Source organism: Micropterus salmoides, unplaced genomic scaffold (genome assembly GCF_014851395.1).
Source record: "Micropterus salmoides isolate LMB-PRFRI ecotype aquatic unplaced genomic scaffold, ASM1485139v1 Ms_hic_scaffold_1, whole genome shotgun sequence".
Taxonomy (NCBI): Eukaryota; Metazoa; Chordata; class Actinopteri; order Centrarchiformes; family Centrarchidae; genus Micropterus; species Micropterus salmoides.
This window is the reverse complement of record NW_024040040.1, coordinates 27,120,687-27,141,526: the sequence shown is the minus strand read 5'-3', so window position 1 is coordinate 27,141,526 and position 20,840 is coordinate 27,120,687. Positions and strand designations below refer to the sequence as shown.

The window sequence follows — 20,840 nt, the reverse complement described above, 5'->3', positions numbered from 1 at the left end:
CTGTTTGCTGAACGCTTTGTTTTAGTTATGGAGTGATACATCTTGCCTCTACAGGATCTTTGTTGTGAGTTGCACATGCAAGTTCCTAGTTCCTAGTTAAGGACTACTAGCCAATTGGAAGCAGAGTAGCTTTTGTTAAGCTGTGCATGTTCCCCGTACCAGCGTAGCAACAAGGACTGGAGCAAGTTTCAGAGTGGTGAGTTATTAATCTGTTTTTGAGGGTGTGTCGGAGTAGTCGCTAGGCGAGCATTATGATGCGTGTTTCGCAGTGACTTCACCAGAAAGAGGAAGAAAAGGTTGGACTACAAATGAGATGTTTTCAAGCAGCTCAGAGCAGAGTTTTCTGTGGGAGATGGGAAATCCCCATGGGGTGGACTTTGGGCTTTTTCACTTTGCAAACCTAGTACATGCACAAAAAACAATTTTAATTTATTTCTATATTAAAATATTATTTATTTGTCTTAGGTTAATTTACTGGTAGTGTATAAGAAGCCAAGAACTAACCTGATATAATCTATTGATGTAAAATCTGAATCTGACATCTCATGCAATTTCACAAAGACAGAATCTGTTGCATTCCCATCTTCCCCCACAGGAACCAACACAGAGCTGATTTTTCTCTCTCCCAACACTGGAGTGATGCTCCTGCATCTAGTTTGGCTTATAGATGGCCACCAGCTGGCCGCGTTCACCATTTTACACCATATCCACGTCACCATCAACTCCACTGAGGACTTATGGTGCTTTCAGACCAAACGTGAATTTAATCCTCACGACGCTTTCCTCGCGCGAGTACATTCGCTGCAAGTGTTCACACACAACGCGAGAAGGCGATTAGAACTCGTGAAAATTCGTTTGAGTTGGAAATGTTCAACTCACGCGAAGGCCTTCGCGTTGCCTTTGCATCGCTTCGCGCTGCCCGACAGAAAATCGCGGCTCTGCGCATCTTTGCATTGACTTTGTATGTAAACTCGCCGCCCCGAACGCTCACTTCGCTTAATGTGGATTTCTCATGCACTGTGAATGTTACTGCCAGTCAGAAAATGCTTTTTCTGTTTCTTTCTCTCTGCTGTCTCTTAGATGGAATATTGTTTGGTTGTGATGTTGGTTTTGGATTCTTAACATGTCTTCACACACATGGTGCAGATGCTGGCATGCATGTGTTGTGATAATGGTGGGACTGATGCTTATACTGAAGCTGCAAACTCAATTTGACCACCAGGTGGGGAAAAATACTGCTAATGTAATTTGCAGATGGGGCAGACACAAAAGACACATTTACCCCCTAGTGATTAGAGTAACCGCCCACAGTTTGGCCACATGTTCCCTGCAGAGCTCTCAGACCTCCTGCAGACAAATGCCTTATCTCTCTCTCTCTCTGGAATAAGGTGTGTGTGTTTTTTTAGGTTTTGAAGTGACAAGTGATGTTAAATTCACATGTTTCATGTGTGTCATGATTTAGTTGCTAAATCAGTTTCCAGTCAGTTTGTACTTTGTCACATTTATATTTATATTTTATACGCAAACTGAAAATGCACATAAAAACAGGTGTGTATCAGTCATCTGCCATTGACCCCTGAAGCGTTTATGAATCACCACTGTGAGCGCGAGGCCTGTCCGGCCCCACTTGTCACATTGAATCCACTGATACATTTTTGATAATCAGTTTCATCATTTAATGACATACCATTTTTCCCTGGACAAGGGGAACTACTTAGTCAGTGTGTAAATTGTTATTTACAGGTTTCATAGTTTTACCTTGTGTGTACCAGAGATGGGAACTCGAATTAGAGACTCGGACTCAAAAGACTACAGACTTGACTCGGACTTGAGGTGCGGGACTCGTGAACAATGTTTATTTTTAAGAAACGTCTGATGAGCCTGCCGTTATTCCCCTCCCTCCGTTACGTATAACCTTCCTACGTAACACGTAGTATCAGCTGCGCATGGCCACACGTGAGAGAGGACAACAAACAGAGGCCAAACTTGTGGTGGTCAATTAACGTAACCATTTACGTCCTGCTGGCTGCCATCAGGTTAATTATTATCGCTGGGTGCAAACAGGTTACAGGTTTATTGATTATCATGTAACGTTACAGTTTTATTTAGTTAATGGTACACTGAGTTTGAGAGTCTGGGGGATGTGTTGACTTACAGTAGTTTATAAGCTGGCATTAGTTGTAGACGCATTAGGCTACATTGTGTACATTGGTTGTGCTCTGTAAGTGAAAAACAGATTAACGTTACAGAATCCCTTATAGCTAAGCAGTTTTATAAAGAGTCTGGCTTGAACACAGCAGGTGATACAACATTCATTAAAACCACACAAGACTTGACTTGGACCCTAGCTCAAAGACTTATGAGCATCTCTGGTGTGTACAACGTATGATCTGCATGATGATCCTGTCTGAGCGTCTGATTGCTTGTGTTTCTTGACCCAACATAACTGACAGAAGTTTTGGACAAAACAAAAATATTGGGTTTAAACAGAATTAATAAACATTAATTCAAATGTCACTGTTATGAATGATGTATTTGATAAGGAAGCTTAAGAAGGCTAAATTCCTGTGTCTTCTAGAAGAGCAATAGAAAGCATTCCTACTGTCCTCACTGATGAGTAGCACTCTCGACTGACAGTATCCAGACAGTGTTTTGTATAGTTGTATACAAGAAACTGTAAACAGTAATTTAGATGAGTGAATGAACTTCAACAATTGCTAAGAGGCCAAACGGTGCTTCGTTCCAGTGACTGAATGTAACAGTGTAGCTGAGGGGGGGGTTCCTGTGTCTATGCTGAGGCAGAATGGGGCCAGAGCTCGTTAGCAGCCAGCCAGGGGCCTCATACTGTACATGACTGAATGGGCCTCCATAATCCCTCCCCCTCCCTCAAATTATTATGTCACCTGCCATTGTTTGGAAAAGCTGTTTCTGTGTGTGTGTGTGTGTGTGAGAGAGAGAGAGAGAGAGAGAGGAATAGTTCATTTGTTCTCAGTTTCTCAGTTCATTCAGGTCATGAAGTACACAGACAGATTTACAAAATCAGCAATAAAGGTCAACAACACTTGATTTTTAGCCATGCTGGCACTAGGCTTTGTCGGTCCGCCATGGCGCCAGGATTTTGTTTGCACTGAAAGCAAAACATGAAGTGAAAAAGGGAACACTGGCATTGAAACACTGGTAATGGAAAAAGGTGGTATTTTGACTTAGAAAGTTCTGCTGAAAAAGAAAATTTCTTTAGTTAATTTTTAAACTCTTTTGTCTTTCAATGTCACTGGTTTTCAGGGAGTGGTCTGAGGGATGGGGCAAGGAGATTATGATTTAAATTTAAATCTTGACCTGAAAGCCGGGGAATCACCAAAGTCATTAGGATTCATTCTCAGTGGACCATATATAGGGAGGTAGGTTTATAGTCACAATATAACCGGTTATAGAGTGAAACTGAGTTTGTAACTCCCTTCTGCTACATAGTAGACAATAAGGCTGACCCCGAATAGTTGAAGATTCGATGGGCAGAGCCTGATTCAGCTGTCAATCTCATAGTGGAAGCTTCGCAGCGAAACAAGGATCATGCCATTTTGGGAAATGGGGGTGCTCAACGTCTGATTTTACATAGAACTACCAGTTTTCTCCCAATAACTTAATATACTGCCTATTACAATATACATTTCAGCATTTAATGTTGTAAATAAATTTGTAAAAAGAATAAAACTTTCAATAAATGTTTTTGAAGTGCGTGAATAAATCCAAAATTGTAACCCTAACCCTGGGTTGTCAGTGCGCATGTGTAGGCGTACCGTGCGTGTGTGTGTGTGTGTGGTGGCGGAAGAGGAACAGTTGCTGAAGAGACCGAGCCCCGGCTTCACTGGTGTTGTGCCGAGGTGTCCGCACCTCGTGGGACTTTCGAATAATTCATCACCGTTGATGAACCACACAAAGAATATTATATTGTTTTTAAATAGCCGGCTAATTGAAATAGACCCGCGAGGAAACGCAACCTGCACGCATTTGTCGGCAGCACAGCATGCACGCAAAACTCAGACAAGACCGGTGATTTACAGGGGAGATAGAGAGAGAGAGAGAGAAAAGAGTCTTCTAAAAGCCTCAGTTTAGCTGGAAATTTACAGTGTAAGTTCAATGAATAGAGACTGCAGCTCTGCAGCTTCTCAAGATTAAAGATACAATATACATTAATGATTAATGGTAAACAGAAATGAACTATCATCACAGGTGCGGCAGCAGAAACTTGTATATCTCTTCCCAGAAGGCAGCAGGGTGAATGGGCTGTGGCTGGTGTGTACTGTCCTTTAGTATCCTTTGTGCTCTGCAGACACCTCACCTCACCGATATCACTGATTCTCGGGAGATGGGTCCCAATGATCTTCTGAGCAGTTTTAATCACCCCGCTGCAGAGCCCTCTGGTCCTGGGCCGTGCACATCCCATGCCAGTTTGTGATGTTCCCAGTCAGGATGCTTTCTATTGCTCCTCTGTAAAAGCTGACAAGAACTTGGCACGGGAATTTGGCCTTCTTAAGCTTCCTCAACAAAGCCAGTCATTTCTGAGCTTTCTTGACCAGCGTGGAGATGTGAGATGACCATGTCATGCAGCACTCTGCAAGATTATCAATTTCCTCCTGATATGAAGTCTCATCGCTGTTTGAAATCCGGCCGATAATGTGGTTATCATCCGCAAACTTCACAACAGAGTTCTCTCCATGCCAGGGGATATGTCTACACTATTTCATCTCAAACTGTCCAGTAGTTGTTGAGATGTTATAGTCTGGACCAAAGTGGTAGACCGAGCAACTGAGGCGCCAACATTGCCATCCCTAAAGCCATGCAGTTTTGTATTCTTGCAAGGCTTTGGTAGTTGCCTTGATGCGACTGGAATCATGGTCTCCTTATTGTCCAGTGGGTTGTCGCTGTATCTGTCCTACAATATGTGCTGATTTCTAGGTGTCAAGGCTAAAATAATTGCTGTATGTTGATTTGCCTTGTCTTTTGACCAGTATTGGGATTTTTCTGGTTAAGTCTCCTTAAGCCATTAAAATGGCAGTTTAATAACACAATTTGACATAATAGTTATGTTTACACAAATGTGAAATTACAAAATACAGAATAATGGTAATTCAAAGATGTCAATATTTAAATAATATAATAATATTGCAGTTTATATATTTAAATAGATTAAATGAATAATGTGACCGGTGTTGCTTATTGTGACAAACCCACAGAAGATTATCGCCCCACTGTGCAGTTCCCCTGAGCTCTACAGAGCATTAGTTTTGGTTTTACAGTGCATACCCCTTGCTCTCATCCGGCAGCTGTTTTCAGTGAAACAGCTCTGATAAACCCACCGTACACTACCTACCCTGCACCAAACTGCAGACAGATACAGTTAGCGACTAGCTGATGAACACAGTGGAGCATTTGGCGACTAAAGAGACAGACATTTTTTTCAGCATCTGGTAGAGGTAAAAGAGAGTGAATGTTGGACCTACTGTACATTCATCAGCTGGACATGACCCAACATGACTGCAAATGAATGATAATGTTGTTTTGTGTCTGCTGGATGACTAAATAAGTAATATTTGAAGCATGTTCATAAAAACTTTATAAGTTGATGCGTAAATACAAAACAGGGCTGTAAACGTGCGGACGCCACTTCCCAAGCAAAGGTTGTGATCTATAAAAAACAAACTTGACGGGACAATGTGCGGTCCTGTAAGTAAACTCTGAACCATGCGTACACACATAAAGAGGAGAAATGAGAAACGGTGACTCACATGGCAGAAGGATGAAACTGTTTGAAATGAATTGTGTAAAATAAAGGAGGGAAAAATAAATATTACCTCTGAGTATTATAGGCTTAAAGCCTTTCTAAATAATCATACACTTGATTTTCAATGAAGAGCGCAATAAAAAAATTTAAACATAAACAATAAAAACAAACGAGAGATATCTGTTTCTGCAAAAGAACACCTCAAATATGTTGGAAAGTTTAATCCGGAATCATATTAATTAATACTTGCATGCATTGAAATTTATTCTCATAAATAAGGTGAACAGGAGGACAAATTACATTTAAACTGATGCCGTTTTCAATGCGTCAGTCGAGCAAATACGAGTGCATAGTTTCATTTATTGTTATCACATGTTCGTTGCCTTATCGAGCCAAACACTATGCGCCAGCGTGTGGATGTGATGCGCTGCTTGTAAAAACACGTTATGGAAAAATAACTCTATTGTCATTTACAAAATGTCATATTACTTTTCACTCATCGGCAGCCTCTTTAATAGAGTGGACTGTTTATGTAGCCTAAATAAATGTTTAAACACAAGCGGAATTAATTTGGCTTACTCTCGTTTCAAACGAGGGAATCCAAATTAGTACTTGGGTCATCCCATCTTGTACTACTTTGAAGCGCTTCAATTCCTTTAGTCTGTAAAAGTCCGCTGATCAAAATAATCAAAACAGCTTTTTAAGTTCTGTTACACTTCTCTCATCCTGCACCGTGTTGTCGTCTTTGTTATGTTGCTGCCTACAAAATAAAAGCCCATAATCCGTCTGTCAGCGCTAGATCAAATGAATGTCATGTATTTGATATAATTTGATAATTTTTATACTATACTATACTATATAGTAATATTCTGTTTGAAATAAATAAACTGTTTCATAGTAGCCTATTTCAGTTTGGTGCGAAAGGAGTTAAAGGCCTGTCCCAAATATAGGCAGGGTCAATTCAGTGATTTTAGCAAATAAAAGCCTGGGCTATCAAACTTTTACCAAATCTCAGATGTTGTTTTCAACCTGTTATGCCCCCAGTGGACACGAACATTATTTAATGCAGCTTTAAAAATCTTGAAAAGTAATATGATATCTAACAAAATACTGATTTAAAGATCAATCAGCCTGCACGATAGATGATCTGCAGATAGAAACAGAGCAGGTTTCATGTCAATTATTCATGTCAATCATTATTTCATTTTGCCCATTCTCCACATCACATCAGAGTGCAAGCCCGCTTATCATTAGAGCATCAAAGATGAGTGTAACAGACCCAGTGATGGAATCCAGAAACAGCTGAAGACACTGCACCGGAGTGTGCTCTCTCACACACACACACACACACACACACAAACAAATGCAGTCACTTGTGCACTTTCCCACACATGAACATACTGATAAGTGGGTGCTATGGTTTTCATCGCCTGTGCTAAGCCTGTCAAGTACACTCACTTTCCCTTAAGTCTCATAACCTATTGACCACTGCTGCTGCCAGCAGTGGTCAATAGGGGAGAGGGTAACAAAGAGACTGCAGGCTGGTTGGTGGGGCAGAAGGGACTGGAAGCGACATGGATACAGCAGAATTTAAGGCCTACTCATTAATCTCTCATCTAGATCCATTTTGTACACTTGTTTTAAATAATTACAATAGAATATAATAACAATAAGGATATAATTATATATCAATAACGATGTATAGCTGGGATTGGCTCCAGCCCGCCGCGACCCAGAACGCAGGATAAGCGGTTGACGATGGATGGACAATGTTTTGATTAGTGATGTTTACAGATGTTGATGTTTCACATAAGAACCACGATTCCTGCTGTATACGATTCTGAATTGTTTCAAAGATAACAATAATTTAATGCACATCATTAAGTTACGTCGAAACACAAAAAGCTGCCACTCAAACAGGTAGATCAAAGTGCAGCACCTGGATGTTTACAGGGTGCTCCTACTAGAGTTATTTTGTAGTTCATAGTCAAAGCAGAGTGTCTGAATTTAAATCAGTTTCCTCAAAAAACTGTATTTATTAAGGTCTTGAACGACGCCCCTTGACTGTGATATAATAAGCGTATACCATGGCCTGTTGTGAGCTATTGCTTAATTACATCTTTAAGAAATGAATTACTGTTCCAGTATCATATCATGCCTACTGGTTTTTCACCATACTTTTCATTCTTTAGCTGGTATTACCACGAAACAGCTAGCCTATTTAATTGCATTCTGTGTGGTACTAAAAATGTCTTTAGAAGTCGTGAAAACTAGAACACTTTCAACCCTGGATGCATTCTGGGTTAAATAGCTTAATAATTAGCTTTGCATGACAAAAAGGAAGTATTATGTTAAATCTTTTCATACCCCATCAGTCCGAGAATAATCGAATTTGAGCACTATTAAACAGGCGGCCCAAGCAACACATTGCAACTCTTCACAGAACTTTAGTAGCTAGTAGTCTGTTTCATTTCAAAATCCCTGCGGCTGTAGAGTATTGTGGATATTGATGTGCTTCACTGGTAGTAACTGGAAACTGGTGTTTTTCACTCCTGGAGACAACATTAGTAACAGCACAGTGACTTTTCCTTTCTTTTCTTTTCCCCAAACTCCAGTACACACTGAGCTACGTCAATTTTACAAAAAAACACAACATTTAACAAGAGTGTATGGAGTTATTGGTAGTGCATGGAGTGCTGGAGTAAGAGCCTGAATCTGCTCTCCCCTTTGTATTTATGTTATCGAGAATCAGTTCTCAATCATGACACCAAGAATCGTAATGGAATCGAATCATCACATTCCCAAAGACTCCCACCCTTACTAATCACATCAAATGTTGAACTGTTCAGTGTTAACTATCCAGCTTTATGGGTGCTCAATAAGGGTGCAGAGGATTTACCCTTAACCTTGGTAAGCATGTAGCATTTATTACCCTCAGTCCAACCACTCTTTTATTCTGGTGCAGCTATCTGACAACAGAAACGCAAAGGCATTAGTTTCACAGGTGCAGGTTAAATGGTAATGCAATCCTGTGGCTTTCAAAAGAATGAGCAAACTACAGCGTTACTTAATATGAATCTTTGAGCTGAACTGGACAAAATGATTCATTCCTAAACTCTAGATCTGTCAATGAGTATAAACAATATAAATGATTATTAGATAAATCTTGCTTGATCAAGTAGTCACAAATGCATCATCAAGCAAAGAAGAACAACTCACTGTGTGACCTTAATACCTTCAGTGCATTTGGAGTACAACTTATTTGTCTCTCTGTCTCTAGGCAGAAACGTTGAGTGTAGCTGTGTGTGTTCTGTTAAGTCCTCAGCTACTGGAACATTCTGTCTGGTTTTAGTTCTCATTTGTCTTGCCTTAGACACGGTTAAACCACACTCCATCCGTGCACAGAGATAGCATTTCCAAGAAACCAACTTATAGGTCATGTAAGCAAAGTTAAACTCGGATTATATGTATAGGCTATTTTTCAGTGATCAGATAGAGACGGAGGCACTTTACCTTGCTGAGATCAAGTGGAGTGTGTCATCAGTAATGACCTGTCAAAACAGTTTGTTTGTTGAGAAAAGACATAGGAGTGCAATGCTAAATCATTGGCAAACTCTTTTAAATACAGTTTACCCCAGAAGCTTTCTATTCCTTATTGAAAGAGTCCAGCTCAGCATCACTGTGTTAAAGTGTTGTGAGGTCCACATATGTGGAGGAGAAAGCAATTTCACAACAAACTGAGCCAAGTCACTTACTGGAACCCTGGGCTGGGCTGTGGTTTGGAGCTGTGCTGCCAGCCAATGTCTCCTGTCTGTGTGTGTTTATTATTCTGTTTAGCCATGAGACAAGTTCATATTATTTATATGGATGATTTAAATCTCGCCTTGCAACTCTGCGTACAGAGGATAATTATGTCTTTGCCACAAAGACATAATTATCAAACAGTCAGTCAGTGTCTGAACGAAGACTACAACGGTTTTCCCAAGTTTCCCTGTGGTGCCGTCTCTGAGGAGACAGAATCTGGTACAGCGTTTCAGGCAACATTGAAATGGCCAATGTTTGATAGTTTCCCAAACTATCAAACATTGCTGAACTTTTCCAACTTGTTGGACAGATTAGTTGTGTTGCACTATCTACTTTATAACCCTGCTCTCATGGTTTGCGGTCAGTTATGAGTGGTGAGCTGATTTTTTAAGTCAACTGATCCTAGAAACGGCTACCATAGTAACGTTGGCAGGATAGACACATCACTCGTCATTACTGTTTAGGGTAAAACGAAATAAAATGACCCTTTCCCAAACAGAAACCTGCTGACAAGAACACAATGTCAGGCTGAAGGAAGACATTGATATAAAATGATTATCAGGGTATAATTAAGCTTTCATCCATTTTAAAGTTTAAAAAGTTAAGTATCTCAGCAACTTATAGACATACTTTACTGTTACATCACAACTAACGTGGTTCATCTGTCTGCAGATCCCTCCTGTTGCCACCATGTTGCCAACTTGTCGCCTTGCAAAGAAGCTTGTGACCAGGTATAAACACACACAAACACGCGCACACACAAGCCCATTCCTCAGTCCGTTTTAGTCAGCCAATGAATAGAGGTGTTTGAAGAAGAGTGGTGTAAAGTTTTTTGTCTCTTGGCTCTTTGAAGTGTAGAATAAAAGTTCTTTCTCATCCAGTTTCATTTGGGAGCAGGTAATGCTCTCTCTCTCTTGCTCTCTTACTCTCTTGCTCTCTTTCTCTCTTTCTCTCTCTCTCTGAAACCCCCATGGCCTCCTTTATGGCAAAGCGACACAAAGGAGACCTAAAAGAAGCTTGTCTGTGCAAATAGGCAGAGAGTTCAAACTGTACTCCCGCTTTTGAAGTGGAGGTCAATAAAGATGAGGGAGGTTGGACAGAGCTTGTCCAATTGTGCTCTTATTGGTCACCATTTTGCTAGCCAAAGAAAAAAAAAAAAAAACAGATAAAAATACATGAAATAAAAGACGAAAATGTAGAGAAATGGGATGGACATTTTAAAATAAGATAAGAAGGAAGTAAAATGGCCTTAGAAGTGTAATGGCATCAAAATACCCTTCAGAGGTTGTGGTTAAAGTGTTGAGTGTGTGGGTTTTTTGGTGTTGGGGTGTAGGGGATGGGTGTCATGATGGTGGCTCATGATGTAAACATGAAGACCATTTTAGCTCTAATGGAAGCTGCCTTGTGCCTGGTTAGACCCAGAAAATTTGTGGTCCTTCAAAGATCCTGGTCATTATAGAACAAAAATGGCTCAAAGAATCAGCGTTTTCTTTTTGAAAAAATAAATCAGTAGTAACAGCTCAGAATAAAGGCAAGTTTGAAGGAAATGGAAGGGAAAGCATGAATCACAGACCAGCAGGTAAGATTAAAGTCCAGGTTAAAATGAAAGGCTACTGAAATTGGTTGAAGATACTCGAAGACATTTCACCTCTCATCCAAGAAGGTTTTTCAGTTCTGACTCACCAGAGGTGGGGAGGGGTCCCACAAACCGCAAAGCCAACTTCCTGGACTCCACCCTCAGGGTAAGTCCTGGGTGGACAGCCAGACCTTCTAGCCAGGGATGTATTGGGGGGCAGGAATGCAGCTTGATTGACGCTCCTCTGGTAGGAGGTGGCAGTGCAGAGAAGATTGGACTGGGTCTGCAACCAGGTGTGGCGGTGCTGACAGATGAACACTAGCCTCCCGTTCCTGCTCTGTAAAGAGGGGAGGCTGATAACTTCCGTGAGCACTGGAAGGGGGAGAGACCAGTGGCAGAGCATTGGAAAGTATTGTTACCCACAGCAATTGCTTGGACCAGGACGAGGGACTGCGAGATGAGAGACAGTTCTAATATGAATAAAGTTTATTTGCAGATGTTTTTTTTAATCAAGAACAGCATAGGATAGGACAGGAATATTTTTTTTAGGAGAGTGGAATGGGACGGGAGTGACATTCCACTCCCTCTAATGGAGATGTTTGAGACCAGGGCCCCTGAGGGACTGATAAAGGTTGTAGTAGATCAGCAGGGGCCTGGTTGAAGCTCTGGTGTTCTTTCACATTCCTTAGAGGAGAAAAAATCATGACACTGTGACTGCAGACCATCAAGCATCTTTGGTATCTTTGTCTTTCATTTTCACATGCAGTGTTTGAAGTCACTGTAATGTCTAATAGCTGTGGAGGACAAGAGATGATCCACAAAAACATTGAGTCCTCCCAGCAGTCTGAGTGTGCAAAGCTGTAAATCTCACTCACTTGGTTTCATGACTTCACACTTCAGCCAGAGACTGTTGGCAGTGGCTGCATTCTCCCAGGCTCTCGCCTTGTATGTTCAAACAGCACTTAGACGTGTTATGGCTAAGTGTGTGTGTGTGTGTGTGTGTGTGGATACACACCACAAACTTGGATGCCTTATTGAAGTGAGCATATCTCAGAAGTGTTGGGACTGCCTACATCATCCAACACTTTCTCATGTTCCAAGCACATTCTTGTGTTTAGGAAACATCATAATACAGGGCTAAAGGTGCAGCAAGTAGAGTTTACTGTCTCGTACATCAAAGTGATATCTACAATGTTCCTCATTTTAGAAACACAGTCTCCTGTATAAGTTTCTATTAGAATTTACACAGAGGTGTGAATCAGAGCTATAGCATTTTGAAATTTACCTGAGGCCCTGAGCGGCCGAAGGCTCTGAACCCCATAGTGGTCAAACGAGCAGGAGGTACAGTGAGGTGAATAGAAGAAGAAGACCTAAGAGTACAGGTGGGTGTTAATATGAAGGACATCAGTGAGGTACAGAGGAGCGAGGTTGTGAATGGCCTTGAAGGTCAGGAGCAGAGTCTTGAAATCAATGCGGTATTTAACTGGGAGCCAATGAAGCTGCTGAAGGACAGGAATAATACGATTAATAGAAGGGGTTCTGGTGATGATACGGGTAGCAGAGTTCTGAACCAGTTGAAGTTTATGTATGGATTTGAGAGGAATAGAATAATAAATGCGGGATGTGACCAGTGTGTGAATGAGAATGGCTGTACTAGTGGGTGAGAGAGACAGTCGGACGCGATTAATGTTACGCAAATGGAAGTATGCAGACCGAGTGACATTATTAATGTGAGCTTGAAATGAAAGTGTGCTGTCGAGGATCACACCCAGACTCTTGAACTGAGGGTAGGGGGGAACTCGGGAGTTGTCAATGGTCAGATTTAGTCAAAGTGGATTTGGTGCCAATGAGGAGAACCTCGGTTTTGTGTTTCTGTTAAGCTTGAGGAAGTTGCAAGCGAACCAGGATTTGATTTCTGTTAGGCAATCAGAGAGGGAGGTAGGTGGGCGCGATGTGGTTTGGTGGACAGGTATAGCTGGGTGTCAATGAATGTAAAATTCTACGGAAGTTACGGCCAAGAGGGAGTAGATAGATGATAAACAGAAGGGGCCCCAGGACAGAGCCCTGGGGAACACCAGTAGTGACAGGGGATAGCTCTGATTTGAAATGTTTGAGTTGGATGAACTGTGTGCGGCCAGAGAGATATGATTTAAACCAGTCCAAGGGTGTATCAGTATCAATAGAGACTAATCTGTCAAGGAGGATGTTATGAGAGATGGTGTCAAAGGCTGCACTCAGATCAAGGAGGATGAGAATAGTTAGTAGTCCGGAATCAGCTGCCATAAGAAGAAGGTGATTTTTACCAGAGCTGTTTCGGTGTGATGGCAAGGACGGAAACCAGATTAGAATTGTTCATAGAGGTTCAGAGGTAATCGCATAGTTATGCACCAGTCTCCAAGTCCATTACCTCAGTCTGAATGATTTATTAATTAACTACAATAACATGGTTAAGGATGCGAGAACACACTATTTTTCGGAACTCATTACTACACATAAACACAATCCCAGTTTTCTGTTTAAGACTGTGGATCAGCTGGTAAACCCAACCCGTCCTTGTGCCTCAGCTGGAAGTAATGATGACTGTGAATTGTTTTTATCTGATTTTACCAATAAGGTGGTGTCAATCAGAGCCTCCATTACCCCCGCGGCCTCTTACTCAGAGGTTCCTCACCAGCAACAAGAGAGTTTTAACCAGTTTTATCCCATCGACTTGTCTGAGCTTTTAAAAACAGTATCACAAATGAGAGTGTCCTCCAGCCCACTTGATATAATACCTACAATATTTTTACTGAAAGTAATAGATTCTGTAGGGCCCCATTTGATCTCTGTTTTCAACAGCTCCCTATCTACTGGTTGTGTCCCTGATTATTTTAAAACGGCTTGCGTGAACCCACTTTTAAAGAAACCTGGTTTAGATCCCTCCCTCCCACATAATTTTAGACCAATTTCAAAACTGCCTTTTATTGCAAAGATTCTAGAAAGAATTGTGTCCAAACAGCTGCTCACTGTACTGGAAAATAACAAAATATTTGATTCTGGTTTCAGGAAGTACCAAAGCACTGAGACTGCCCTACTTAAAGTCACCAATGACCTTTTAATGTCTGCTGATGAAGGCATGTGCTCAGTCCTGGTACTCCTGGACCTTAGCGCTGCTTTTGACACCATTGATCACAACATCATGTTAGACAGACTGAGGCACTGGGTGGGGATCTCTGGTACTGCCCTAGAATGGTTTTCATCCTACCTGTCAAATAGGAAGTTTTGCGTGTCTGTAAACAACTATGTCTCTTCGTTCTGTCCAGTTAAATGTGGTGTGCCTCAGGGGTCGGTCTTAGGACCCATTTTGTTTTCCTTGTATCTGCTTCCTCTTGGACATATTATCCATAAACATGGCATTTCTTTTCATATTTATGCTGATGACACACAAATATACTTGTCTGTCAGATCCACAGACCCTGGAATGCTGAGTTCACTTAACAACTGCCTTTGTGAAGTTAAAAAATGGATGTCAAATAATTTCCTCCAACTGAACAGAAATCCTGGTCATTGAGTCCCAGCAGATGGCAAATCAAATACTGCCATCTGCTGGTTCCCTAGTAAATCACATTAAGCCTGTGGCAAAAAAACTTGGTGTTTGGTTTGATTGAAATTTCGAGCGGCACACCACAAAACTTGTTCAATCATGTTTTTATCAACTTAGAAAAATTCGATCTATGTTAACTTTTAAGGACACTGAGACCATTTTACATGCCTTCATCTCATCACGCCTGGATTAGTGCAACAGCCTTTTCACCTGTTTAACCCAAAAATCTATTGATCGACTCCAGACTGTCCAGAACTCAGCTGCCAGGCTTTTAACCAGAACAAAGAAATATGACCACATTACTCCTATTTTAGCTTCATTACACTGGCTCCCAGTGTGTTTTAGAATTGACTTAAAAATTCTATTGATCACTTTTAAAGCTCTTCATGGCCTCTCGCCTTGTTATGGTATTGCTGACGTAATTGCTGACGTAACCTGCACTCTGCGCATGCGTTGGCGTCTGTAGCCACCTGTCGGAAGCTCTGTCTTGAACCGGACTCTTATCCAGTTTTAATCCACTTTTTTCGTTACATTTTTTATATCCTTTTATTTAACTTAACTTTATTTAAGTTTTACGTGGGTTAAGGATTTTAGTCATCCGACATGGATCTTAAGATAGATGACCGTAAAAACGCGATCAACGCTGCTGATCGCAACAAAGCTCCGGTGACTATGCAAGCCGAGATAACTGTGCCCCATGAGGACTGCTCACTCCTTAAGAAAGCGAACAAGAAGATTGCTGACCTTATGGAAGATATCCGACGACTTTCAGAGGAACTCAAAGAGAAAGATTCCCTGCTGACTGGCTTTATGGATGTGGCTTCAGTACAAGCCAAACAGATTGTTTCTCTTAGCGCAACCGCTAACATCCAGGACACCGTGTTTTGGGACCCCTCTAGCCTTCCCAGGCTTTCATCCTGCTCGACTCCGAAGCATCAGTCAACCTGGGCTGAAGTGGTGGTCCGTGGCTGCAAGAGAGGCTCGGATGGGGCTGCCTCTCCTCCGCACATCGGCCTCTCCAACCGCTATGCAGCCTTGTCTAACGACACTCCGGTCCATCCAGCGGATGCACCTGCGGCTTCGAGTCTCCCTGATACGGATCTCTTTCGGCGCACAGCGCCTGCCGACACTGTTGCATCTCCGCCACCGGCTGCATCTCCTGCACTGGGCCGCCGGTCTGCCGCCGGACTTGATCGGCGGCCGTCATCCCGGTCAAAAACCTCCGCTTCCCGACGTAGGATCCTGAAGGAGGCTGTGCTCAGACGCTCCGGAGGCCGTCTCTACCCTGCACCGTCAGGTAGCCCTTCTCTCAGGTCTGTTACTGCTACTCCAACACAACACTCAACAGCTCACACAATCCATCCTCAGTCCGCACGCAGTGTTGAAGCAGATTCTGCTCAGTCCTGCTCTGGATCCCAACAACCAGCATCTCCTCGTCCTCTTTTCTCCCCAACCACACTAATAATTGGTGACTCAATAACCAGAAACCTCCGTTTCTTTAACGCTACCACTCGCTGCTTCCCCGGTGCCACCACGGCTGTCATTTTAAAAAAACTCCAGGACCTGATGCCGTCGCTCCCGTCCTCCATCACAAGAGTGATAGTCCATGTCGGAACAAATGACACAGCTCTTCAGCAGTCTGAGCTGACAAAATCAGATTTTAACCGTCTTCTTAACTTTTTAAAGCAGTGTGGAAAGTCCGTTTTTATCTCTGGTCCCATTCCCACAGTCGGTCGCGGTGCTGGCCGCTTCAGTAGACTCCTTGGCCTCCACAACTGGCTCCAGTCCGCCTGCAGGGCTCACCGTGTGTTTTATGTGGATAATTTTAATATTTTCTGGCAAAGAATGTCTCTTTTTAAGACAGACGGACTTCACCCAAACAAACGGGGCTCAGAAATGTTAGCTGCGCACATACAGCATGTGGTGCGGTCCACACATGTCTTACGTGAATGACTAATCATTCATGCAGCACACCTGGACACACCACCGCTCACTGAACAGATCTCTGCCTCACTGCCACAAACAACTGTCTCCACCTGCTGGCATGTAAAGCCGTCTGCTCCAGCGCTGTTTCAAAGACTTCTATTCCTGTCATCATCACGCATAGACCAGTAAACCGAAATGTGCACATCCCACACAGAAATATTAGTAATCTCTTAAGGATTAGGACAACTGCACCAACTCCAGCACCCAGAACAAACTCATTTAAAATGGCTCTCTTCAATGTGAGATCACTGTCAAGTAAGACTTTTATCTTAAATGATTTTATCTTGTCTGCAAATCTAGATTTTATGTTTTTAACTGAATCCTGGTTGCAAATGAATGACTATAGCCAGCTAGCTGAACTGTGTCCGCCTCAATATGATTGCTTTAGTCAACCGAGGGTCAGTGGTCGTGGTGGTGGGCTAGTGAGCGTGTATAGGAAAAATTTTAAATGTCGTCAAGTACGCTGTGATGAATTTAGCTCCTTTGAAGTTCTCACTCTTAAAGTTGGAGGGCTGCAACCTGTCATATTTGTTATAATTTATCGCCCCCCAAAACCGCCTGGAGGATTTTTATCAGAACTTCCTGAATTTTTATCTACTCTGGTTTTAAATTATGACAGAATTGTTCTTTGTGGCGATTTTAATATTCATGTTGATGACCCCACCAATGTTAATGCAACTGACTTTTTAAATATGGCCACTTCTTTTAACTTCAAACAACATGTCAAAGGGCAAACACATAACCGTGGTCATACACTGGACTTGGTTTTTACCCTGGGTGTCAGCATTTCCTCTGTGGAATTAGTGGACATGACCATATCTGACCACAGATGTATTGTTTTTAGCTGCGATTCGCCTGTTACTCATGCCGCCTCACCAAGCTCCGTGTGTTGTCGCATCTTTAATGAACAAAGTGTTTCAAAGTTTTGCGCATTCTTTCAGAGCCAAAGCCAACACCTGTCTGATTCCAACACCAACAATCTGGTTGATCACTTCAATCATATCTGCTTGTCGTCACTAAATATTACTGCTCCTCTAAAGGTTAGGCCTACGTCTAAAGCTAGTAAGCAACCCTGGATAAATGACAGCATTCGCAGTCTAAAAAGGGAATGCAGGAAAGCAGAGCGCAGATGGAAAAAATCCAATCTCCAAGTCCATTACCTCAGTCTGAAGGATTTATTAATTAACTACAATAAATGGTTAAGGATGCGAGAACACCTATTTTTCTGAACTCATTACTACACATAAACACAATCCCAGGTTTCTGTTTAAGACTGTGGATCAGCTGGTAAACCCAACCCCTCCTTGTGCCTCAGCTGGAAGTAATGATGACTGTGAATTGTTTTTATCTTATTTTACCAATAAGGTGGTGTCAATCAGAGCCTCTATTACCCCCGTGGCCTCTTACTCAGAGGTTCCTCACCAGCAACAACAGAGTTTTAACCAGTTTTATCCCATCGACTTGTCTGAGCTTTTAAAAACAGTATCACAAATGAGAGTGTCCTCCAGCCCACTTGATATAATACCTACAAAATTTTTACTAAAGTAATATATTCTGTTGGGCCCCATTTGATCTCTGTTTTCAACAGCTCCCTATCTACTGGTTGTGTCCCTGATTATTTTAAAACGGCTTGCGTGAACCCACTTTTAAAGAAACCTGGTTTAGATCCCTCCCTCCCACAAATTTTAGACCAATTTCAAAACTGCCTTTTATTGCAAAGATTCTAGAAAGAATTGTGTCCAAACAGCTGCTCACTGTACTGGAAAATAACAAAATATTTGAAAAGTTTCAGTCTGGTTTTAGGAAGTACCACAGCACTGAGACTGCCCTGCTTAAAGTCACCAATGACCTTTTAATGTCTGCTGATGAAGGTATGTGCTCAGTCCTTGTACTCCTGGACCTTAGCGCTGCTTTTGACACCATTGATCACAAAATCATGTTAGACAGACTGAGGCACTGGGTGGGGATCTCTGGTACTGCCCTAGAATGGTTTTCATCCTACCTGTCAAATAGGAAGTTTTGTGTCTGTAAACAACTATGTCTCTTCATTCTGTCCAGTTAAATATGGTGTGCCTCAGGGGTCGGTCTTAGGACCCATTTTGTTTTCCTTGTATCTGCTTCCCCTTGGACATATTATCCATAAACATGGCATTTCTTTTCATATTTATGCTGATGACACACAAATATACTTGCCCGTCAGATCCACAGACCCTGGAATGCTGAGTTCACTTAACAACTGCCTTTGTGAAGTTAAAAAATGGATGTCAAATAATTTCCTCCAGCTGAACTCAGACAAAACAGAAATCCTGGTCATCGGGTCCCAGCAGATGGCAAATCAAATACTGCCATCTGCTGGTTCCCTAGTAAATCACATTAAGCCTGTGGCAAAGAACCTTGGTGTTTGGTTTGATAGTAATTTAAATTTCGAGCAGCACACCACAAAGCTTGTTCAATCATGTTTTTATCAACTTAGAAATATAGCTAAAATTCGATCTATGTTAACTTTTAAGGACACCGAGACCATTTTACACGCCTTCATCTCATCACGCCTGGATTATTGCAACAGCCTTTTCACCTGTTTAACCCAAAAATCTATTGATCGACTCCAGACTGTCCAGAACTCAGCTGCCAGGCTTTTAACCAGAACAAAGAAATATGACCACATTACTCCTATTTTAGCTTCATTACACTGGCTCCCAGTATGTTTTAGAATTGACTTTAAAATTCTATTGATCACTTTTAAAGCTCTTCATGGCCTCTCGCCTTGTTATATTTCTGACCTTTTAGTCCCATACGCACCAGCACGTACCTTGAGATCCTCGGGCAGAGGTCTGTTGTCTGTTCCAGAGTCTCGACTGAAAACTAAAGGGGACAGAGCGTTTGCTGTCAGGGCCCCGAGGCTCTGGAACAGCCTGCCCGAGGAAATCAGGTCGGCTGAGTCAGTGAACTCTTTTAAGTCCCTTCTTAAAACATACTTTTATAGGAGAGCTTTTCCCGATCTTATTTGACTTTATTTTATCCCTTTTATTTTATTGTATTTTACTAATTTTATATTAAATTTTCATGCTCTTATCTTTTTTTTGTATTATTCTTTACACTTGTTAAAGCACTTTGTAACTTGTTTTTGAAAAGTGCTCTACAAATAAGGATTATTATTATTATTATTATTATTATATTTCTGAACTTTTAGTCCCATACACACCAGCACGTACCTTGAGATCCTCGGGCAGAGGTCTTCTATCTGTTCCAGAGTCTCGACTGAAAACTAAAGGGGACAGAGCGTTTGCTGTCAGGGCCCCGAGCCTCTGGAACAGCCTGCCGGAGGAAATCAGGTCAGCTGAGTCAGTGAACTCTTTAAGAAGTACCTTCTTAAAACATACTTTTATAGGAGAGCCTTTCCCGATCTTATTTGACTTTATTTTATCCCTTTTATTTTATTGTATTTTACTAATTTTATATTTATCTTAAACGTGTATTTTAGTCTTTTCAATGTTTTCATGCTTTTATCTTGTATTGTTTTTGTATTATTGTCTCTTGGGTATTATTGTCTTTACACTTGTTAAAAATTGAATCATGAATTCTAAAGTAGTGTATTGCGCACTTTTAATTTAAATGTACTGCTATCTACACCAAAGTGGAACAACATGTGGTTTGTAAACACATTAAACAAATAAGGTGCTTTATACCAGCAGTATTCCCTTTATACAGTGGCAATAAAATATTTCTTGTAAGTCTCAACTTAAACATTAATGTCAGGACTCAACGTTAAACTTTTTTGCAACTGGCCCCACCTTCTGAGTAACAGGTTAATATATATAAAAACAGAAACATTGGAAACATTTTTCTTTTATCAGGGAGCAGCATAAACAGTCTATGTTCAGTAGGAATTGTCTCTGTCAGAGTGAGTTGAAGTGCTTGCCTCACACGCCCGCGTAGATGTTTATCTACTTCTCCCACACGCTGCATCCAGTGTAGTCTGTCGAAGCCTCCCTCCGCTGCTTGTTTGGGTGGGTGATTTGAAGGCTGATCAACATTCCGCCCCTCCTGTGACCCAGGGTTTGACTGTATGTGTATTCAGAGCCAGTGAGCAACAGACTTTCAAAATAATAATA

The 20,840-nt window shown here is 41.6% G+C and overlaps 1 protein-coding gene across 1 annotated transcript in view; it reads left to right on the top strand.

Annotated features, from left to right (window-relative positions):
- Positions 1-20,840, top strand: part of reck (reversion-inducing-cysteine-rich protein with kazal motifs) — a 102,028-nt gene that overhangs the window by 17,777 nt on the left and 63,411 nt on the right. The window contains exon 2 of the mRNA XM_038723327.1: positions 10,256-10,314. Coding sequence (XP_038579255.1) covers positions 10,256-10,314 — 59 coding nt within the window. The remainder of the gene's footprint in view (positions 1-10,255; positions 10,315-20,840) is intronic.